Source organism: Entelurus aequoreus, linkage group LG05 (genome assembly GCF_033978785.1).
Source record: "Entelurus aequoreus isolate RoL-2023_Sb linkage group LG05, RoL_Eaeq_v1.1, whole genome shotgun sequence".
Classification (NCBI taxonomy): Eukaryota; Metazoa; Chordata; class Actinopteri; order Syngnathiformes; family Syngnathidae; genus Entelurus; species Entelurus aequoreus.
In genome coordinates, this window is record NC_084735.1 from 78,130,805 (window position 1) to 78,155,003 (window position 24,199).

Sequence of the window (24,199 nt, forward strand, 5' to 3'; positions counted from 1 at the left end):
CAAGTTTTAGTTTTAAGAGACTCGCATCTTCAAATCTCGTAAAGAAAGGAAGAATTTTCTGAGAATAGCGTTTTAATATAACGTGAAAAAAGTGGAAAGTGTGACTTTTGCATGGACAACCTTGTAATTTTACGACAATAATGTCACCATTTTAGGATAAAAGAGTTGTAATTTATCAGGAAAAAAAGTTATATTTTAAAAATTAAGTTGTCATTTTGGCAAGTGTAGTTTTTATGAGAATAAGTTTTTAATATCATGTAAAAAAAACAGAATTTTGTGAAAAAAAAATTGTGAGAATAAAAAGTCATATTACAATTTTTTTAGTATGAATATTAAAACTCATTTGTATACTTTAGCCTTTAAATATACCCTCTTTTAGACCAGTTGATCTGCTGTCTCTTTTCCGCTCTTCCCCCCTCTCCTGCGTGGAGACGTTATCAGGTGACCACAGATGAGGCGCTAGCTGTTCAAAGTCGGGACCCGGGGTGGACCACTCATCTGTGCATCAGCTAGGGCCACTATGGACTGGACTCTCACACTATTAACTAGATCAGGGGTCACCAACGCGGTGCCCGCGGGCACCAGGTAGCCCGTAAGGACCAGATGAGTCGCCCGCCGGCCTGTTCTAAAAATAGCTCAAATAGCAGTACTTACCAGTGAGCTGCCTCTATTTTTTAAATTGTATTTATTTACTAGCAAGCTGGTCTCGCTTTGCCCGACATTTTTAATTCTAAGAGAGACAAAACTCAAATAGAATTTGAAAATCCAAGAAAATATTTTAAAGACTTGGTCTTCACTTGTTTAAATACATTCATTTATTTTTTTACTTTGCTTCTTATAACTTTCAGAAAGACAATTTTAGAGAAAAAAATACAACCTTAAAAATTATTTTAGGATTTTTAAACACATATACCTTTTTACCTTTTAAATTCCTTCCTCTTCTTTCCTGACAATTTAAATCGATGTTCAAGTAAATTTATCTTTTTTATTGTAAAGAATAATAAATACATTTTGATTTAATTTTTCATTTTAGCTTCTGTTTTTTTGACGAAGAATATTGGTGAAATATTTCTTCCAACTTATTATGATTAAAATTCAAAAAAAATATTCTGGCAAAGCTAGAAAATCTGTAGAATCAAATTTAAATATTATTTCAAAGTCTTTTGAATTTCTTTAAAAATTTTTGTTCTGGAAAATCTAGAAGAAATAATGATTTGTCTTTGTTAGAAATATAGCTTGGTCCAATTTGTTATATATTCTAACAAAGTGCAGATTGGATTTTAACCTTTTTAAAACATGTTATCAAAATTCTAAAATTAATCTTAATCAGGAAAAATTACTAATGATATTCCATAAATCCTTTTTTGAATTTTTTCAAAAAGATTCGAATTAGCTAGTTTTTCTCTTCTTTTTTCCGGTTGAAATTAAATGATATTGAAGATAAACTATGTTTCAAAATTTAATTGTCATTTTTTTCGTGTTTTCTCCTCTTTTAAACCGTTCAATTAAGTGTAAATATCATTAATTATTAATAATAACATAGAGTTAAAGGTCAATTGAGCAAATTGGCTATTTCTGGCAATTTATTTAAGTGTGTATCAAACTGGTAGCCCTTCGCATTAATCACTACCCAAGAAGTAGCTCTTGCTTTCAAAAAGGTCGGTGACCCCAGAACTAGATCCACTCGACACCCATCTGCTGTCCCCTCCAAGGTTTCTCATTGTATCCCATTGGGTTGAGTTTTTTCTTGCCTTGATGTGGGATCTGACCCGAGGATGTCGTTGTGGCTTGTGCAGCCCTTTGAGACACTTGTGATTAAGGGCTGTATAAATACACTTTGATTGATTGATTGATTGATACTACAAAAGTCGTAGTTTTACAATAACAGCGTCTTGATATTACTAACAAGAGAACAGAACCGCACCAGAGTTCACTTGCAAGCGAGATATTGGTCTCGGTCCGCATGTTTGGTGCACAATCACGATCACATTTGACCGAACCAAACCTGACAAGTGTGAACGCACCCTAAAAAAAAGAAAGCTGTTCCGTTTTGGCCACTCTTTTTTTTTTTTTTTTTTTGAGTTGCTGTAGGCAACTTGAATTATACTTCATAATAATAATAATAATGAGAATAAGAATAAGACCTGCAGCAGCGACACGGAGTGAAGAGATTGACGTAAAAGGCCATTAAAAAGTCCATGTAGAGGAACGGCGGTCAGATGTTGGTGAGCGTGGTGGAGGTGATGAGGCGCACAGTGAGCGTGCCCGGGAGGTCGTTGTCCTGGCGGTTGCCTTTGTCGCGCAGGTGGAGCGTGTGCTGCTCCTGCCGCTCGTTAGGGTCGCTGAACATGACCACCTGGCCCAGGAAGGTGTCCACGATCATGTTCTTGTTGTAGATCTGATCCCAAAGAGCAAGCCCCCGAGAGAGCGCGGGACAGAAGCAGCAAGGAAAGAGGGGAAAAAGGAGAAAAGGGAAATAAGATGGAGTGGAATTGTAGCTTGAAAGATCGTTAGCCCAAAGAGAAACAGCTGATGAAGCGGAGAAATAGGCGCGATTAATCAATTGATTGGAGTTGTCGTCTAGAGTTGCATATTTGGTGCCCACTTTGGGTTGTGGTCGAAATGCTTTGGCGTAGCATATGTAACACAGATATTGTCAAAGTCAATAGCTTATGGACAATTTGTCTGCTAAGTCCCGCCCCTTTTTAAACGAAGGCGGCAGTGTTTTTCAACCAACCTAGCTCCAAGTTGGCACACCTGTGCTGGTACGTCCCCGGAAGGTGAGTACTAAATTCCACGGCGATCCGGTCGAACCCCCTAAATTTGTGTACAACACGAAGAAAGCTGGAATGGCAATAAGAAAATGTAGGGATTTGGCGAAAAAGCCCGCGTGTTATTACGACAAACAAATCGTAATTTAGTGTAGTAAAAGTCCTATTTCTCGTTAAAAAAAAAAAAAAGTTGTAATTTTAATAGAATAATGTCGTCATTTTAAGAAAAAAGTTGTAATTTAGCGGAAAAAAGTATAAAATATAAAAATAAAGTCGTATGATAATAAAGTCGTAATTTTGACAAGGACCCCCGATATCACGCAAAAAAGACTTCTTTGGAACTTCAAAAAGTCGGAATTTTATGAGATTTTATTATAATTATGCAAAGAACGTCATCATTTTACAAGAGAAAGAGAAGCAGTAATTTAGCGGAAAAAAAGTAACATTATAAAAATAAAGTCGTAATTTTGACAAGGACCCCGATATCAAGCAAAAAAGTCGGAATTTTAAGAGATTTTATTAGAATTATGCAAAGAACAACATTAATTTTACATGAGAAAAAGAAGCAGTAATTTAGCTGGAAAAAAGTAATAGGACAAAAATAAAGTCGTAATTTTGAGAAAAAGTTAGCACACCTGTTGATTCATATTCAAATATTAATCTGCTTTGGTCGACTGAGAATGATTACTTCAGGGTGGTAACAGGAATGAAATGGGACCAAAAAAAAGTCATATTACTAAAATAATGTCCAAATTTTGAGAGGTTGTAGTTTTACGAGAAAGTAAAAGTAGGATTTTTGCGAGGATATCCGTGTAATTGTATGAGAAAAAAGGTTGTTATTTTGCAGAGAAGAAGTCGTATTGCTATGAAAAAACAGTCGGATCTTTATTCTTCGGAACTTCAAAATGTAGGAATTTGGCGAAAAAGCCCTCGTATTATTACAACAAACAAATCGTAATTTAGTGTAGTAAAAGTCATACTTCTCGTAAAAAAAAGAAAAGTTGTAATTTTAAGAGAATAATGTCATCATTTTAAGAAAAAAGTTGTAAATTAGCGGAAAAAAGTAACATTATAAAAATAAAGTCGTAATTTTGACAAGGACTGCGATATCACGCAAAAAAGTCGGAATTTTATTATAATTATGCAAAGTACGACATTTTACACCAGAAAAAAGAAGCAGTAATTTAGCAGGAAAAAAGTAATAGGACAAAAATAAAGTCGTAATTTTGAGAAAAAGTTAGCACACCTGTTGATTCATATTCAAATATTAATCTGCTTTGGTCGACTGAGAATGGTTACTTCAGGGTGGTAACAGGAATGAAATGGGACCAAAAAAAAGTCATATTACTAAAATAAAGTCCGAATTATGAGAGGTTGTAGTTTTACGAGAAAGTAAAAGTAGGATTTTTGCGAGGATATCCGTGTGAATGTATGAGAAAAAAGGTTGTTATTTTGCAGAGAAGAAGTCGTATTGCTATGAAAAAACAGTCGGATCTTTATTCTTCGGAACTTCAAAATGTAGGAATTTGGCGAAAAAGCCCTCGTATTATTACGACAAACAAATCGTAATTTAGTGTAGTAAAAGTCATACTTCTAGTAAAAAAAAAAGTTGTAATTGTAAGAGAATAATGTCGTCATTTTAAGAAAAAAGTTGTAATTTAGCGGAAAAAAGTAACATTATAAAAATAAAGTCGTAATTTTGACAAGGACTGCGATATCACGTAAAAAAGTCGGAATTTTATGAGATTTTTTTAAGAATTATGCAAAGAACGACATTAATTTTACAAGAGAAAAAGAAGCAGTAATTTAGCAGGAAAAAAGTAATAGGACAAAAATAAAGTCGTAATTTTGAGAAAAAGTAAGCAAAACCTGTTGATTCATATTCAAATATTAATCTGCTTTGGTCGACTGAGAATGGTTACTTCAGGGTGGTAACAGGAATGAAACGGGACCAAAAAAAAGTCGTATTACTAAAATAAAGTCCAAATTTTGAGAGGTTGTAGTTTTACGAGAAAGTAAAAGTAGGATTTTTGCAAGGATATCCGTGTAAATGTATGAGAAAAAGGTTGTTATTTTGCAGAGAAGAAGTCGTATTGCTATGAAAAAACAGTCTGATCTTTATTCTTCGGGACTTCAAAATGTAGGAATTTGCAGAGAAAGCCCTTGTATTATTACGAGAAACAAATTGGAATTTAGTGTAGTAAAAATTATATTTCTAGTGGAAAAAAAAGCTGTAATATTAAGACAATAATGTCGTCATTTTAAGAAAAAAGTTGTAATTTGGCGGAAAAAAGAAAAATTATAAAAATAAAGTCGTAAAATTTTGACAAGGACCCCGATATCACGCAAAAAAGTCGGAATTTTATTAGAATTATGCAAAGTACGACATCATTTTACACCAGAAAAAAGAAGCTGTAATTTAGCAGGAAAAAAGTAATAGGACAAAAATAAAGTCGTAATTTTGAGAAAAAGTTAGCACACCTGTTTATTCATATTCAAATATTAATCTGCTTTGGTCGACTGAGAATGGTTACTTCAGGGTGGTAACAGGAATGAAATGGGACCAAAAAAAAGTCATATTACTAAAATAATGTCCGAATTTTGAGAGGTTGTAGTTTTACGAGAAAGTAAAAGTAGGATTTTTGCGAGGATATCCGTGTAAATGTATGAGAAAAAAGGTTGTTATTTTGCAGAGAAGAAGTCATATTGCTATGAAAAAACAGTCGGATCTTTATTCTTCGGAACTTCAAAATGTAGGAATTTGGCGAAAAAGCCCTCGTATTATTACGACAAACAAATCGTAATTTAGTGTAGTAAAAGTCATACTTCACGTAAAAAAAAGAAAAGTTGTAATTTTAAGAGAATAATGTCGTCATTTTAAGAAAAAAGTTGTAATTTAGCGGAAAAAAGTAACATTATAAAAATAAAGTCGTAATTTTGACAAGGACCCCGATATCAAGCAAAAAAGTCGGAATTTTAAGAGATTTTATTAGAATTATGCAAAGAACGACATTCATTTTACATGAGAAAAAGAAGCAGTAATTTAGCTGGAAAAAAGTAATAGGACAAAAATAAAGTTGCAATTTTGAGAAAAAGTTAGCACACCTGTTTATTCATATTCAAATATTAATCTGCTTTGGTCGACTGAGAATGGTTACTTCAGGGTGGTAACAGGAGTGAAATGGGACCAAAAAAAAGTCATATTACTAAAATAATGTCCGAATTTTGAGAGGTTGTAGTTTTACGAGAAAGTAAAAGTAGGATTTTTGCGAGGATATCCGTGTAAATGTATGAGAAAAAGGTTGTTATTTTGCAGAGAAGAAGTCGTATTGCTATGAAAAAACAGTTGGATCTTTATTCTTCGGAACTTCAAAATGTAGGAATTTGGCGAAAAAGCCCTCGTATTATTACGACAAACAAATCGTAATTTAGTGTAGTAAAAGTCATACTTCTCGTAAAAAAAAGAAAAGTTGTAATTTTAAGAGAATAATGTCGTCATTTTAAGAAAAAAGTTGTAATTTAGCGGAAAAAAGTAACATTATAAAAATAAAGTCGTAATTTTGACAAGGACCCCGATATCAAGCAAAAAAGTCGGAATTTTAAGAGATTTTATTAGAATTATGCAAAGAACGACATTAATTTTACAAGAGAAAAAGAAGCAGTAATTTAGCAGGAAAAAAGTGATAGGACAAAAATAAAGTCGCAATTTTGAGAAAAAGTTAGCACACCTGTTTATTCATATTCAAATATTAATCTGCTTTAAAAGTAGTTTCAAAGTCTGAATTTTGAGAGCTTGTACTTTTACGAGAAAGTAAAAGTAGGAATTTTACGAGGATATCCGTGTAAATGTATGAGAAAAAGGTTGTTATTTTGGCAGAGAAGAAGTCATTCAAATTTTAAAATGTTGGAATTTTGCGAGAAAACACTCGTAATAATAAAGAATCGTAATTCAGCGTCGTAGAAGTCATATTTCTAATTTTAAAAAGTCTGAATTTTTCGTGAAAAATGTTGTCATTTTACAAAAATAATGTCGTAATTTTAGGATAAAAAAAAGTTGTCATTTAGTAGGAAAAAACTAATATAAAAATAAAGTTGTAACTATGCTAAGTTGTAGTTTTATGAAAATAGGATCTTAATATCAAGCAAAAAAGCTGAATTTTTCATGAAAAAAGGTTGGAATTAACGAAATAATAACATAATTTTAGGAGAAAAAAGAATCAATATTTTGGCAGCAAAAAAAAAAAGTCACACTACACAAATAACGTCATTTTGAGAAGAAGTTACCACACCTGTACAATTGGTGCCCCAAATGTTGTTCAGCGTCGCCATAGCAACTCAATGGTTTCGTTTGCCCATCCTGACGCAACCCTTACATTTATCTGGGCCTGGGACTAGCATTGGCATTGCCCTGGCTGGGAATCGAACCCGTGTACCCTTACACCATTCGAGTAATTGCTCTACCAAAAAGTTGTTGATTCCTACTTCATATCTGAAACTGTTAGGTAGCCATCTTTAAATTAGTACCATGCCACTTAGGACGATGCCTGAAGGGGCGGAGCTGGAGTCTGATTGGCCGACAGAGAATGGTCATTTACAGGAATGGGAGGAAAAAAGGACTAATGAAGATTGGGGACGGCGTGGCCGTGCCAGCAACCTGAGGGTTCCTGGTTCGATCCCCACCTTCTACCAACCTAGTCACGTCCGTTGTGTCCTTGTGCGAGACACTTCACCCTTGCTCCTGATGGGTGGTGGTTAGTGCCTTGCATGGCAGCTCCCGCCGTCAGTGTGTGAATGTGTGTGTGATATGTAACCAAAGGGCCACGGGTTCGATTCCCATGAAGAGAACAGTTAGGAGGAAGGAAGACCTGCGGCCTACCTCGATGTGGACGCATTCTTTGGGCTTCTTGCGGTAGAACAGACCCTTGATGTCAAAGTTGGGCGAGCGCGTGTCCTTGTGGACGGGCGAGCGAACCCTCTCTCCCTCGCAGGTGATGATCACGTAGGGGTCGACGGCTGCGGAAACAGACGCTGACACCATTAGTGACCATCGGCTCCTCCCAGAGGACGGCGGTGCGGCGGCTACCTCCGTTGGACTCCTGTCCCTGCAGACCCTCGGCGTTCAGAACGTGGACCTGAGTGACCAGCTGGGGGTAGCCACACATCCCCGTCCAGCACGTCTGAGGAGGCTCGTCCAGGGTCAGCTCTCTGCGAGGAAAGAAGGCCTGCGCGTCACCACGCGTCCACCAGAGGTCGCCCTCACCTAGGAGGGGGGGGGCTGCTCTAAGCCTTCGCTAAGAGGCTTACTCGGGATGATTTACACGAGACGGGAAGCATAGCAGATTTACTTGCAGTCTGAAGGCACATCAGTGAAGACGCGGAGCAGGAAGTCGCCCTGCTGCCCGGGGTCAAAGGTGGTGGGAATGATGACGTAGCGACCCTCCGTCAGCTCCTTCCGGAGGAAGACGCAGCGCGAGTTGATGTAGATGGAGCCCGCCACCTTCTGCTGGGCCGAGTGCATACGGTACTTCCTGTTGAGCTCCACCTGCAGGACCAGCCAGGAGACGTTTGAGGCACCAAAACCTGCGCTGTCATGTCAAAGCCAAATCCAGATTGCACATTCGGTTTTACGAGGAGGTCCTCAAAAACAGCAAGGCGCTTCTGTTGTATAGAGGATCTTTGAGTAGTGCTTTGGCAGGAGGTTCATTTAAAGTTTGTGAGTTCTTTTGGTGTATAAAAGATCTTTGACTAGTATTTTTGCAGGAGGTGCTCAAAAACAGCAGTGTGCTTTTGTTGTATAGTCCTTAAAAACAGCATTGAGAGAATCTTTCACGGGCATACTTTCACTGGCAGTAGGTCTTAAAAACAGCAAGATATTTGTGGCATATAGAGGATCTTTGACTTGCGTTTTTGTAGTACTTCCTCAAAAACAACAGAGTGCTTCTGCCGTATAGAAGATTTTAAGAGTAGGTCCTCATAAACAGCAGAGTGCTTCTGTTGTATAGAGGATCTTGGACTAGTGTTTTAGAAGTAGGTCCTCAAAAACAGCAAAGTGCTTTTGTTGTATAGAGGATCTTTGAGTAGTGCTTTGGCAGTAGGTTCATTAAAAGATTACGAGTCCTTTTGGTGTATAGAAGATCTCTGACCAGTGTTTTTGCAGTAGGTGCTCAAAAACAGCAGTGTGCTTTTGTTGTATAGTCCTTAAAAACAGCATTTCTGTCATTGAGAGAATTTTTGACGAGCATTTTTGGTAGTAAGACTTAAAAAAAACAAAAAAAAAACATTTGTGGCGTACAGAGGATTTTTGTGTTTTAGAAGTAGGTCCTCAAAAACAGCAAAGTGCTTCTGTTGTATAGAGGATCTTTGAGTAGTGCTTTGGCAGTAGGTTCATTAAAAGATTACGAGTCCTTTTGGTGTATAGACGATCTCTGACTAGTGTTTTTGTAGTAGGTGCTCAAAAACAGCAGTGTGCTTTTGTTGTATAGTCCTTAAAAACAGCATTCCTGTCATTGAGAGAATTTTTGACGAGCATTTTTGGCAGTAAGACTTAAAAAAAACCAAAAAAAAACACATTTGTGGCGTATAGAGGATTTTTGTGTTTTAGAAGTAGGTCCTCAAAAACAGCAAAGTGCTTCTGTTGTATAGAGGATCTTTGAGTAGTGCTTTGGCAGTAGGTTCATTAAAAGATTACGAGTCCTTTTGGTGTATAGACGATCTCTGACTAGTGTTTTTGCAGTAGGTGCTCAAAAACAGCAGTGTGCTTTTGTTGTATAGTCCTTAAAAACAGCATTCCTGTCATTGAGAGAATTTTTGACGAGCATTTTTGGCAGTAAGACTTAAAAAAAAACAAAAAAAAAACATTTGTGGCGTATAGAGGATTTTTGTGTTTTAGAAGTAGGTCCTCAAAAACAGCAAAGTGCTTCTGTTGTATAGAGGATCTTTGAGTAGTGCTTTGGCAGTAGGTTCATTAAAAGATTAGGAGTCCCTTTGGTGTATAGAAGATCTTTGACTAGTATTTTTGCAGGAGGTGCTCAAAAACAGCAGTGTGCTTTTGTTGTATAGTCCTTAAAACAGCGCTCCTGTCATTGAGAGAATCTTTGACGAGCATGTCTGGCAGTAGGACTTAAAAACGGCAACCTATTTGTGGCATATAGAGGATCTTTGACTTGCGTTTTTGTAGTAGTATGCTTCTGCCTTATAGAAGATCTATGACGAGTGTTTTAAGAGTAGGTCCTCAAAAACAGCAGAGCGCTTTTGTTGTATAGAGGATCTTTGACTAGTGTTTTAGAAGTAGGTCCTCAAAAACAGCAAAGTGCTTCTGTTGTATAGAGGATCTTTGAGTAGTGCTTTGGCAGAAAGTGCTCAAAAACAGCAGTGTGCTTTTGTTGTATAGTCCTTAAAAACAGCACTCCTGTCATTGAGAGAATCTTTGACGAGCATGTTTGGCAACAGGTCTTTAAAAATGGCAACATATTTGTGGCATATAGAGGATCTTTGACTTACGTTTTTGTAGTACCTCCCTCAAAAACGACAGAGTGTTTCTGCCTTATATAGAACCTTTGAGTACTGTTTTAAGAGTAGGTCCTCAAAAACAGCAGAGCACTTCTGTTGGAGAGAGGATCTTTGACTAGTGTTTTTGAAGTAGGTCCTCAAAAACTGCAAAGCACTTCTGTTGTATAGAGGATCTTTGAGTAGTGCTTTGGCAGTAGGTTCTTTAAAGGATTGGCAGTCCTTTTGGTGTATAGAAGATCTTTGACTAGTATTTTTGTAGTAGGTGCTCAAAAACAGCAGTGTGCTTTTGTTGCATAGTCCTTAAAAACAGCATTCCTGTCATTGAGAGAATCTTTGACGAGCATGTTTGGCAGTAGGACTTAATAATGGCAACATATTTGTTGCATATAGAGGATCTTTGATTCACGTTTTTGTAGTACTTACTCAAAAACAACAGAGTGTTTCTGCCTTATATAGAACATTTGAGTACTGTTTTAAGAGTAGGTCCTCAAAAACAGCAGAGCACTTCTGTTGGAGAGAGGATCTTTGACTAGTGTTTTTGAAGTAGGTCCTCAAAAACTGCAAAGCACTTCTGTTGTATAGGGGATCTTTGAGTAGTGCTTTGGCAGTAGGTTCTTTTACACACCTTTTGGTGTGTAAAAGATCTTTGACTAGTATTTTTGCAGGAGGTGCTAAAAAACAGCAGTGTGCTTTTGTTGTATAGTCCTTAAAAACAGCACTCCTGTCATTGAGAGAATCTTTGACGAGCATGTTTGGCAGTAGGACTTAAAAACGGCAACCTATTTGTGGCATATACAGGATCTTTGACTTGCGTTTTTGTAGTATCTCCCTCAAAAACAATGGAGTACTTCTGCCGTATAGAAGATCTTTGACAAGTGTTTTAAGAGTAGGTCCTCAAAAACAGCAGAGCGCTTCTGTTGTATAGAGGATCTTGGACTAGTGTTTTAGAAGTAGGTCCTCAAAAACAGCAAAGTGCTTCTGTTGTATAGAGGATCTTTGAGTAGTGCTTTGGCAGTAGGTTCATTAAAAGATTGGGAGTCCTTTTGGTGTATAGACGATCTCTGACTAGTGTTTTTGCAGTAGGTGCTCAAAAACAGCAGTGTGCTTTTGTTGTATAGTCCTTAAAAACAGCATTCCTGTCATTGAGAGAATTTTTGAAGAGCATTTTTGGCGGTAAGACTTAAAAAAAAATAAAAAATAAAAACATTTGTGGCGTATAGAGGATTTTTGTGTTTTAGAAGTAGGTCCTCAAAAACAGCAAAGTGCTTCTGTTGTATAGAGGATCTTTGAGTAGTGCTTTGGCAGTAGGTTCATTAAAAGATTACGAGTCCTTTTGGTGTATAGAAGATCTTTGATTAGTATTTTTGCAGTAGGTGCTCAAAAACAGCAGTGTGCTTTTGTTGTATAGTCCTTAAAACAGCGCTCCTGTCATTGAGAGAATCTTTGACGAGCATGTCTGGCAGTAGGACTTAAAAACGGCAACCTATTTGTGGCATTTAGAGGATCTTTGACTTGCGTTTTTGTAGTACCTCCCTCAAAAACAACGGAGTACTTCTGCCGTATAGAAGATCTATGACGAGTGTTTTAAGAGTGGGTCCTCAAAAACAGCAGAGCGCTTCTGTTGTATAGAGGATCTTGGACTAGTGTTTTAGAAGTAGGTCCTCAAAAACAGCAAAGTGCTTCTGTTGTATAGAGGATCTTTGAGTAGTGCTTTGGCAGTAGGTTAATTAAAAGATTACGAGTCCTTTTGGTGTGTAGACGATCTCTGACTAGTATTTTTGCAGGAGGTGCTCAAAAACAGCAGTGTGCTTTTGTTGTATAGTCCTTAAAAACAGCATTCCTGTCATTGAGAGAATTTTTGACGAGCATTTTTGGCAGTAAGACTTAAAAAAAACACCAAAAAAACCATTTGTGGCATATAGAGGATTTTTGTGTTTTAGAAGTAGGTCCTCAAAAACAGCAAAGTGCTTCTGTTGTATAGAGGATCTTTGAGTAGTGCTTTGGCAGTAGGTTCATTAAAAGATTACGAGTCCTTTTGGTGTATAGAAGATCTTTGACTAGTATTTTTGCAGGAGGTGCTCAAAAACAGCAGTGTGCTTTTGTTGTATAGTCCTTAAAAACAGCATTCCTGTCATTGAGAGAATTTTTGACGAGCATTTTTGGCAGTAAGACTTAAAAAAAACAAAAAAAAAACATTTGTGGCGTATAGAGGATTTTTGTGTTTTAGAAGTAGGTCCTCAAAAACAGCAAAGTGCTTCTGTTGTATAGAGGATCTTTGAGTAGTGCTTTGGCAGTAGGTTCATTAAAAGATTAGGAGTCTCTTTGGTGTATAGAAGATCTTTGACTAGTATTTTTGCAGGAGGTGCTCAAAAACAACAGTGTGCTTTTGTTGTATAGTCCTTAAAAACAGCGCCCCTGTCATAAGAGAATCTTTGACGAGCATGTTTGGCAGCAGGTCTTTAAAACCAGCAACATATTTGTGGCATAAAGAGGATCTTTGACTCGCGTTTTTTTTAGTACTTCCTCAAAAACAACGGAGCGCTTCTGCCTTATACAGAACCTTTGACTAGTGTTTTAAGAGTAGGTCCTCAAAAACAGCAGAGAACTTATGTTGTATAGAGGATCTTTGACTAGTGTTTTAGAAGTAGGTCCTCAAAAACAGCAAAGCACTTCTGTTGTATAGAGGATCTTTGAGTAGTGCTTTGGCAGTAGGTTCATTAAAAGATTGGGAGTCATTTTGGTGTGTAAAATATCTTTGACTAGTATTTTTGCAGGAGGTGCTCAAAAACAGCAGTGTGCTTTTGTTGTAAAGTCCTTAAAAACAGCATTCCGGTCATTGAGAGAATCTTTCACTGGCATGTACAGAGGATCTTTGATTAGTCCTTTGGCAGTAGGTTCGTTAAATGATTGTAAGGAAAGTGCTCTTGTTGTATAGAGGATCTTTGACTAATATTTTTGCAGGAGAATTCTCAAAAACATCAGTGAGGGCTTTTGTTGTATAGTCCTTAAAAACAGCGCTCCTGTCTTTGAGAGAATCTTTGACGAGCATGTTTGTCCTAAATGTTGGTCCTAAAAACGGCAACACACAGTATTTGTGGCATTTAGAGGATCTTTGACTTGCGTTTTTGTAGTACTTCCTCAAAAACAACGGAGCACTTCTGCTGTATAGAAGATCTTTGACGAGTGTTCTAAGAGTAGGTCCTCAAAAACAGCAGAGCGCTTCTGTTTTATAGAGGATCTTGGACTAGTGTTTTAGAAGTAGGTCCTCAAAAACAGCAAAGCGCTTCTGTTGTATAGAGGATCTTTGAGTAGTGCTTTGGCAGTAGGTTCATTAAAAGTTTGGGAGTCCTTTTGGTGTGTAAAAGATCTTTGACTAGTATTTTTGCAGGAGGTGCTCAAAAACAGCAGTGTGCTTTTGTTGTAAAGTCCTTAAAAAACAGCATTCCGGTCATTGAGAGAATCTTTCACTGGCATGTACAGAGGATCTTTGATTAGTCCATTGGCAGTAGGTTCGTTAAATGATTGTAAGGAAAGTGCTCTTGTTGTATAGAGGATCTTTGACTAGTATTTTTGCTGGAGAATTCTCAAAAACATCAGTGAGGGCTTTTGTTGTATAGTCCTTAAAAACAGCGCTCCTGTCCTTGAGAGAATCTTTGACGAGCATGTTTGTCCTAAATGTTGGTCCTAAAAACGGCAACACACAGTATTTGTGGCATTTAGAGGATCTTTGACTTGTGTTTTTGTAGTACCTCCCTCAAAAACAACGGAGTGCTTCTGCCGTAAAGAAGATCTTTGACGGGTGTTTTAAGAGTAGGTCTTCAAAAACAGCAAAGTGCTTCTGTTGTATAGAGGATCTTTGACTAGTGTTTTGGGAGTAGGTCTTCAAAAAAAGCAAAGCGCTTCTGCTTAATAGAGGATCTTTGAGTAGTGCTTTGGCAGTAGGTCCATTAAAAGATTACGAGTCCTTTTGGTGTATAGAAGATCTTTGACTAGTATTTTTGCAGTAGGTGCTCAAAAACAGCAGTGTACTTTTGTTGTATAGTCCTTAAAACAGCGCTCCTGTCATTGAGAGAATCTTTGACGAGCATGTCTGGCAGTAGGACTTAAAAACGGCAACCTATTTGTGGCATATGGAGGATCTTTGACTTGCGTTTTTGTAGTAGTATGCTTCTGCCTTATAGAAGATCTATGACGAGTGTTTTAAGAGTAGGTCCTCAAAAACAGCAGAGCGCTTCTGTTGTATAGAGGATCTTTGACTAGTGTTTTAGAAGTAGGTCCTCAAAAACAGCAAAGTGCTTCTGTTGTATAGAGGATCTTTGAGTAGTGCTTTGGCAGAAAGTGCTCAAAAACAGCAGTGTGCTTTTGTTGTATAGTCCTTAAAAACAGCACTCCTGTCATTGAGAGAATCTTTGACGAGCATGTTTGGCAACAGGTCTTTAAAAATGGCAACATATTTGTGGCATATAGAGGATCTTTGATTTACGTTTTTGTAGTACTTACTCAAAAACAACAGAGTGCTTCTGCCTTATATAGAACATTTGAGTACTGTTTTAAGAGTAGGTCCTCAAAAACAGCAGAGCACTTCTTTTGGAGAGAGGATCTTTGACTAGTGTTTTTGAAGTAGGTCCTCAAAAACTGCAAAGCACTTCTGTTGTATAGAGGATCTTTGAGTAGTGCTTTGGCAGTAGGTTCATTAAAAGATTGGGAGTCCTTTTGGTGTATAGAAGATCTTTGACTAGTATTTTTGCAGGAGTTGCTCAAAAACAGCAGTGTGCTTTTGTTGTATAGTCCTTAAAAACAGCATTCCGGTCATTGAGAGAATCTTTGACGAGCATGTTTGGCAGTAGGACTTAGTAACGGCAACATATTTGTGGCATATAGAGGATCTTTGACTTGCGTTTTTGTAGTACCTCCCTCAAAAACAACGGAGTACTTCTGCCGTATAGAAGATCTATGACGAGTGTTGTAAGAGTAGGTCCTCAAAAACAGCAAGACGCTTCTGTTGTATAGAGGATCTTTGAGTAGTGCTTTGGCAGGTGGTTCATTTAAAGTTTGTGAGTTCCTTTGGTGTACAAAAGATCTTTGACTAGTATTTTTGCAGGAGGTGCTCAAAAACAGCAGTGTGCTTTTGTTGTACAGTCCTTAAAAACAGCATTGAGAGAATGTTTCACGGGCATACTTTCACTGGCAGTAGGTCTTAAAAACGGCAAGATATTTGTGGCATATAGAGGATCTTTGACTTGCGTTTTTGTAGTACTTCCTCAAAAACAACGAAGTGCTTCTGCCGTATAGAAGATTTTAAGAGTAGGTCCTCATAAACAGCAGAGCGCTTCTGTTGTATAGAGGATCTTTGAGTAGTGCTTTGGCAGTAGGTTCATTAAAAGATTGGGAGTCCTTTTGGTGTATAGAAGATCTTTGACTAGTATTTTTGCAGGAGGTGCTCAAAAACAACAGTGTGCTTTTGTTGTATAGTCCTTAAAAACAGCATTCCTGTCATTGAGAGAATGTTTGACGAGCATGTTTGGCAGTAAGACTTTAAAAAAACAAACATATGTGGTAAATAGAGGATCTTTGACTTGCGTTTTTGTTTTACCTCCCTCAAAAAAACCGGAGTGTTTCTGCCGTATAGAAGATCTTTGACGAGTGTTTTAAGAGTAGGTCTTCAAAAACAGCAAAGGGCTTCTGTTGAATAGAGGATCTTTGAGTAGTGCTTTGGCAGTAGGTCCATTAAAAGTGTGGTAGTCATTTTGGTGTATAGAAGATCTTTGACTAGTATTTTTGCAGGAGGTGCTCAAAAACAGCTTTTGTTGCATAGTCCTTAAAAACGGCATTCCTGTCAATGACAGAATCTTTGACAAGCATGTTTGGCAGTAGACTTAAAAACGGCAACATATTTGTGGTATATAGAGGATCTTTGACTTGCGTTTTTGTAGTACCTCCCTCAAAAACAATTTTTTTTTTTTTTGTCATAAAGAAATACAATCATGTGTGCTTACGGACTGTATCCCTGCAGACTGTATTGATTTATATTGATATATAATGTATATATTGTGTTTTTTATGTTGATTTAATTTTTTAAAAAAATTTAAAAAAAAATTATTATGCGGCCGCAGCCCGGTGGTTGGGGACCACTGATATAGAGGATCTTTGACTAGTGTTTTGGGAGTAGGTCTTCAACAAAAAAAAAGCACTTCTGCTGTACAGAGGATATTTAAGTATTAATTTGGTAGTAGGTTCGTTAAATGATTGAGAAGAAAGTGCTCTTGTTGTATAGAGGATCTTTGACTAGTAATTTTGCAGGAATATTCTCATAAACATCAGTGTGGGCCTTTGTTGTATAGTCCTTAAAAAGAGCGCTCCTGTCATTGAGAGAATCTTTGACGAGCATGTGTGGCAGTTGGTCCTAAAAACAGCAGCATATTTGTGTCATATAGAGGATCTTTGACTAGTGTTTTGGGAGTAGGTCTTCAAAAAAAGAAAAACGCTTCTGCTGTACAGAGGATATTTAAGTATTAATTTGGTAGTAGGTTCGTTAAGTGATTGAGAAGAAAGTGCTCTTGTTGTATAGAGGATCTTTGACTAGTATTTTGCAGGAGAATTCTCAGAAACCAAAACAACAACAAAAACAACAAAGCGCTTCTGCCATATAGAAGATCTTTGATGAATGTTTTACAGCAGGGGTCACCAACCTTTTTGAAAGCAAGAGCTACTTCTTGGGTACTGATTAATGCGAAGGGCTACCAGTTTGATACACACTTCAATAAATTGCCAGAAATAGCCAAGTTGCTCAATTTACCTTTAACTCTTATGTTATTATTAATAATTAATGATATTTACACTTAATTGAATGGTTTAAAAGAGGAGAAAACACGAAAAAAATGACAATTAAATTTTGAAACATAGTTTATCTTCAATTTCGACTCTTTAAAATTCAAAATTCAACCGAAAAAAAGAAGAGAAAAACTAGCTAATTTGAATCTTTTTGAAAAAATTAAAAAAATAATTTATGGAACATCATTAGTAATTTTTCCTGATTAAGATTAATTTTAGAATTTTGATGACATGTTTTAAATAGGTTAAAATCCAATCTGCACTTTGTTAGAATATATGACAAATTGGACCAAGCTATATTTCTAACAAAGACAAATCATTATTTCTTCTAGATTTTCCAGAACAAAAATTTTAAAAGAAATTCTAGATTTAAATTTGATTCTACAGATTTTCTAGATTTGCCAGAATCATTTTTTTGAATTTTAATCATAATAAGTTTGAAGAAATATTTCACAAATATTCTTCATTGAAAAAACAGAAGCTAAAATGAAGAATTAAATTAAAAAGTATTTATTATTCTTTACAATAAAAAAATAAATTCACTTGAACATTGATTTAAATTGTCAGGAAATAAGAGGAAGGAATTTAAAAGGTAAAAAGGTATATGTGTTTAAAAATCCTAAAATCATTCTTAAGGTTGTATTTTTTCTCTAAAATTGTCTTTCTGAAAGTTATAAGAAGCAAAGTAAAAAAATAATGAATTTATTTAAACGAGTGAAGACCAAGTCTTTAAAATATTTTCTTGGATTTTCAAATTCGATTTGAGTTTTGTCTCTCTTAGAATTAAAAATGTCGAGCAAAGCGAGACCAGCTTGCTAGTAAATAAATACTATACAAATACTATACAATTTGAAAAATAGAGGCAGCTCACTGGTAAGTGCTGCTATTTGAGCTATTTTTAGAACAGGCCAGCGGGCTACTCATCTGGTCCTTACGGGCTACCTGGTGCCCGCGGGCACCGCGTTGGTGACCCCTGTTTTACAGAGTAGGTCTTCAAAAAACAGCAATGTGCTTCTGCTTTATAGAGGATCTTTGACTGGTGTTTTAAGAGTAGGTCCTCAAAAACAGCAACGCGCTTTTGCTGTATAGAGGATCTTTGACTCGTGCTTTGGCAGTATGTTCATGGAAAGATTGGGGATAAAGTGCTCGTGTCATACTGAGAATCTTTAAATAGTTTTAGGAGGTAGGTTGCAAAAAAAAAAAACGTCATTTATTTGTCAAATATAATTAGTTTTACCCGGTGAATATCGAAGCCTATGGCAAGGTTTTCCCCTTTGCCCTCTTTGGGTGTGGCTCTCTTCTCTTTCTGCTGCAAGCAGATCAGCACCTCGTCCTCCACCTTCTTCACGTCAAACACGTACTGCGGAGAGGAACACAGGTCGTAACGCTCCGTGCGCCCTCTAGTGTACGATTGTCGTCGTCGTCATCATCTCCACCCACCTGAGGGTTCTGCAGGAACGTGGCCTTGTGGTTGATGCAGCCTCCCGATCGGTTGCGCAGGGGGTCCTGCCGGTGCACCCAGGAGCCCCTCATCACCTCCTCCTCCCAGGTCTTGTGGATGCTCAGGTAGGAGGTGTTGATGAGGCGGCACAGGATCAGGTCGGTGAAGTACTGGCAGAAGTCGTCAAACGTCATCCTGCGGGAGGGCGGGACAAGGAGAGGAGAGGGTACCGACGAGAGGGGAGAGCTTTGAGAAGAAGACCTTCCACAGGTGCACAAATAAGAGGAAATGAGATCGGGGCAAAGGAGAAGATTTAACGTTAAGGAGGCTTTCTGCTTTTTTTTTGTAGTGTTGGATTGGGACGAAATTAAAAGTATTACAAATATTCAAGTTAACATAAGTAAAAAAAAACGTACATAGGACAAAGTGGCTTTCTGCTGAGCCCTGCTTAAATTTACGACCCAAAATTTAGCCCAGAAATTGTGTGTGAATGCTGAGCGCAGTAATTACCCTCAATTACACTAAAGCAGTGGTTCTTAACCTTGTTGGAGGTACCGAACCCCACCAGTTTCAGATGCGCATTCACCGAACCCTTCTACAGTGAAAAATAAAATGTTTTTTTTTTTTTCAAATTCAAGACAAAGTTATATGTTTTTGGTAACACTTTAGTATGGGGAACATATTCTAAGTAACAAAGACTTAATTTAGAGTTTTTTGGACACTTGGGCAGGGGTCGGCAACCCAAAATGTTGAAAGAGCCATATTGGACCAAAAATACAAAAACAAATCTGTCTGGAGCCGCAACAAATTAGAAGCCATATTACATACAGATAGTGTGTCATGAGATATAAATTGAATTAAGAGGACTTAAAGGAAGCTAAATGACCTCAAATATAGCTACAAATGAGGCATAATGATGCAATATGTACATATAGCTAGCCTAAATAGCATGTTAGCATCGATTAGCTTGCAGTCATGCAGTGACCAAATATGTCTGATTAGCACTCCACACAAGTCAATAACATCAACAAAACTCACCTTTGTGTCTTCACGCACAACGTTAAAGGATTGGTGGACAAAATGAGACAGAAAAAGTGGCATAAAACACGTCCTAGAAAGTCGGAGAAAGTTACACATGTAAACAAACTAAGGTGAGTTTAAGGACCGCCAAAATTAGTAGGACAAAACGGCGCTCGCCAAATACTTGAATCAGTGAAGCCTGTTTAATATAAACCGTGTGATTTGTAACAATTAGCGAGGTTTGTGTCATGTTTGTCCTCCTACAGTAACCATACTAAAACAAAAAATGTTTTTTTTTCCCCATCATCTTTTTCCATTTTTCATACATTTTTGAAAAAGCTCCAGAGAGCCACTAGGGCGGCGCTAAAGAGCCGCATGCGGCTCTAGAGCCGCGGGTTGCCGACCCCTGCACTAGGGGAACATATTTTAAGTAACAAAGACTTCATTTAGAGCAGGGGTCACCAACCTTTTTGAAAGCAAGAGCTACTTCTTGGGTACTGATTAATGCGAAGGGCTACCAGTTTGATACACACTTCAATAAATTGCCAGAAATAGCCAATTTGCTCAATTTACCTTTAACTCTACGTTATTATTAATAATTAATGATATTTACACTTAATTGAACGGTTTAAAAGAGGAGAAAACACGAAAAAAAAAGACAATTAAATTTTGAAACATAGTTTATCTTCAATTTCGACTCTTTAAAATTCAAAATTCAACCGAAAAAAAGAAGAGAAAAACTTTAAAAAATAATTTATGGAACATCATTAGTAATTTTTCCTGATTAAGATTAATTTTAGAATTTTGATGACATGTTTTAAATAGGTTAAAATCCAATCTACACTTTGTTAGAATATATAACAAATTGGACCAAGCTATATTTCTAACAAAGACAAATCATTATTTCTTCTAGATTTTCCAGAACAAAAATTTTAAAAGAAATTCAAAAGACCTTGAAATAAGATTTAAATTTGATTCTACAGATTTTCTAGATTTGCCAGAATAATTTTTTTGAATTTTAATCATAATAAGTTTGAAGAAATATTTCACAAATATTCTTCGTCGAAAAAACAGAAGCTAAAATGAAGAATGAAATTAAAATGTATTTATTATTCTTTACAATAAAACAAATAAATTTACTTGAACATTGACTTAAATTGTCAGGAAAGAAGAGGAAGGAATTTAAAAGGTAAAAAGGTATATGTGTTTAAAAATCCTAAAATAATTTTTAAGATTGTATTTTTTCTCTAAAATTGTCTTTCTGAAAGTTATAAGAAGCAAAGTAAAAAAAAAAAAAGAATTTATTTAAACAAGTGAAGACCAAGTCTTTCAAATATTTTCTTGGATTTTCAAATTCTATTTGAGTTTTGTCTCTCTTAGAATTAAAAATGTCGGGCAAAGCGAGACCAGCTTGCTAGTAAATAAATACAATTTAAAAAAATAGAGGCAGCTCACTGGTAAGTGCTGCTATTTGAGCTATTTTTTAGAACAGGCCGGCGGGCTACTCATCTGGTCCTTACGGGCTACCTGGTGCCCGCGGGCACCGCGTTGGTGACCCCTGATTTAGAGTTATTTGGTTAGGGTAAGGGTTAGAGCAGGGGTGGGCAATTAATTTTTACAGGGGGCCGCATGAGCAACCCGAGCACTGCTGGAGGGCCACATCGACAATATTTCAATTCAATTTTGCTCAATATTATTTTTTATATATACCGTAAGATAAATAATAATAATAATAATAATAATAAATAATAATAGTAATACTTCAACATAGTGTGTGTAACAGCATTCCATGACTAATATAAATAAATTAACATTAACAATAAATGACAGTAAAATAAGCACACGTATGACTGAGGAGTCATAGTGTAACTTTGTGTGGTGTTTGAGTTGTCCGACTTTTTGTGTGGCCATAAACGCACCAGTGGTTTAGTGGTATGCGTGTTGGTGACAGATGACAAGTTGGTTTTGGCCTGGTTTGTGCGGCAGAAAATGACTAGTTTTTCGAGATAGAAGTGTTTTACTCATGTTTTTGGTGTGGTTATGGCCGAATATAAACAGTTTTGCTCAATAAAGTGATCGATATAATTCCTGTCCTCGAAGCATCTCGATAGATGTTACAATAATTGAACGGTGTTCAATTGAACGGTGTTGACGAACACCGTTAGGGCCGCTTGTTGTCACTGTCACTCAAAGTTGCATTGCAAAATTACATAGAATAAATATGTTTATTTTGTTTAGAATTCAGATGGGATTTGATTTGGTGCGCGGCATATATTTGCTGTGCGCAGCGGACGCTTGAGCAGTGCGCAATTGCGCAGGCACGCACCTTAGAGGGAACGTTGCTTGGCAGTCCATGTCTTGTTGAAAACACGCCATTCGTCATCAACTTTTCTCTTTTTAGCGCCTCGGGTGTAAACCGTGCATCACTTGTCGCTGCATGTGCACCTTCACTCGCAGGTTACACACGGACACACGCCCATAAATAATACTTTTCAAAATAAAAGCAGCACAGTTGTATTGCGCGCACGACATAGATGTTTTTTCAACTTTATTTTGTAATTTGTGATTGCAGCTGTTCACATTCACTCACAATCACGCACACGCATACGTCCACACGGAAGTAATACAAATAACGATTTTCAAAACAAAAGCAGCACCGTTGTATTGCACACTCGACATAAAATACTTTTTTAAATTTATTTTGTAATTTATAATTGGCCTCACGCGGGCCGGACAGGGACGCACAAAGGTCTGGGTTAGAGGGTTCGGGCCAGCGTTAGAGGGTTAGGGTTATAATAAGGCCATGCCGAATAAGGCATTAATAAGTACTTAATAATGACTAGTTAAGAGCCAATATGTTACTAATTTGCATGTTAATAAGCAACTAATTAATGGTGAATATGTTCCCCATACTAAAGTGTTACCATGTTTTTTTACTGGTGCACAAAATGAACCGTGCATGAACATCACCTTGTTCAAACAACAAAACCAACACAGTGCATAAACTCACAACAAATTACACACCTGCAAATCAGTGTGACTTCTGCTGTTGCCGTATCCGTAATACGCCGATAGGGAGAAGTTTTTATTTACACGATGAGTCGGGTGTGTCTTGACTTCCGCCGAACCCCTGAGCCCGACTCACCGAGCCCCTAGCAGTGTTTCCCATAAACTGCCAAGATACCTGTGGCGGTGGGGGCGTGGCTATGGGCGTGGTCACCATGACATAATCGAGTAATTTGCATAATTTACTACAATGATATGATTTTCTCTAAAAAGGCTCAAAAAATGTATACTTACTAATTAATAATAACAGTTTTGTTTTAAACGTCCATCCATCCATCCATCCATCCATTTTACAATATAATTACAACACTTTATGTACATATTTATATACAGATTTGAACAATAAGTTATTCACTGAAATATATTTATTAATTGTGGTTCTTACAAAAAATATATCTTATAAAATATAAAAGCTAAAATGTCTCTTAAAGCTCTGCCCCTTTAATTAGTGCATACTAAATAATTTAACTTTAGCCTACTACTACAACCATATTATTTACCAGCAACATAAAGTGAAACAGAGGCAGAAGTGTCCTGCCACAGTCAGTAACAAATAAACAGAAAACAGTAGTGGTCAAATACAAATAAGGCAACAAGAGAAGTATCCTACACTTCTCTTTTGTAAACTAAATCTGAACAGCCTATATGGGCATCTACATCAACTATATGATTTGCCTGAGGAGCTGGACAGGACAATAAATAAATAAATAAATAAATAAATAAAAATTTGAATTTTTTATTTGTGGCGGACGTAATTCTTTCGTGGCGGGCCGGCACAAATAAATGAATGTGTGTGAAACACTGCCTAGGGTTCAATCGAACCCAGGTTAAGAACCACTGCACTAAAGTAATCAAACTAACTTAAGTTCACAGAAAACTGAATTGCATCAATTAAAACTCATTTAATTGCATGTGAAGGGTTTCAAAATAAAATTAGATTAAACCCAATCAATAAAACTAAATAAAGAAACACAATTCAACTTGAATTAGAAATTAAACAAAATCAAAATCAAATTAAAACAAAATAAAAAATTTAAACCAACTTAAAAATTTAAATAAAATTAAGAAAAATACACAAGAGAGCTCCTGCAACCAACTGCCACTACAGCGGCGCCATCTTGGAAAAACTGGACTGGACATTGGCTGACAGCTAGTGGGCAGCCTAGGACGGAGTAGGCTCTCTTGGTTGCTTTCTCTGGGCGTGGTGCCCCCACCCCAGCAGACGATGGCGTGGAGCACTGCGTGTATGTTGGTGTTAAAATGGTGTTTTTGTTTTGTTGTCTATTCATGGTGCATTTGTATGTTAAGTTAAAGTTAAAGTACCCATGATTGTCACATGGCGAAATTATTCTCTGCATTTGACCCATCACCCTTGATCACCCCCTGGGAGGTGAGGGGAGCAGTGAGCAGCAGCGGTGGCCGTACCCAGGAATCATTTTTTTGGTGATTTAACCCCCAATTCCAACCCTTGATGCTGAGTGCCAAGCAGGGAGGTAATGGGTCCCATTTTTATAGTCGTGCGCAATATGTATTATTTGTTGCTCTTTTTTTTGTTTTTTTT

At 36.9% G+C, this 24,199-nt stretch overlaps 1 protein-coding gene across 4 annotated transcripts in view; it reads right to left on the reverse strand.

The window, feature by feature from the left end:
- Positions 1–1,869: 1,869 nt before the first annotated feature.
- capn5b (calpain 5b) overlaps positions 1,870–24,199 on the reverse strand; it is a 139,301-nt gene continuing 116,971 nt past the window's right edge. For 3 of the 4 annotated variants that reach the window (XM_062048989.1, XM_062048990.1, XM_062048988.1), the window contains 6 exons: positions 18,552–18,747; positions 18,349–18,471; positions 8,117–8,313; positions 7,855–7,976; positions 7,648–7,799; positions 1,870–2,398 (listed from right to left, as the gene is read on the reverse strand). In XM_062048989.1, the coding sequence (XP_061904973.1) occupies positions 2,216–2,398; positions 7,648–7,799; positions 7,855–7,976; positions 8,117–8,313; positions 18,349–18,471; positions 18,552–18,747 (973 nt within the window). In that variant the 3' untranslated portion in view covers positions 1,870–2,215. The remainder of the gene's footprint in view (positions 2,399–7,647; positions 7,800–7,854; positions 7,977–8,116; positions 8,314–18,348; positions 18,472–18,551; positions 18,748–24,199) is intronic. The other variant, XM_062048991.1, reaches the window with a different exon arrangement.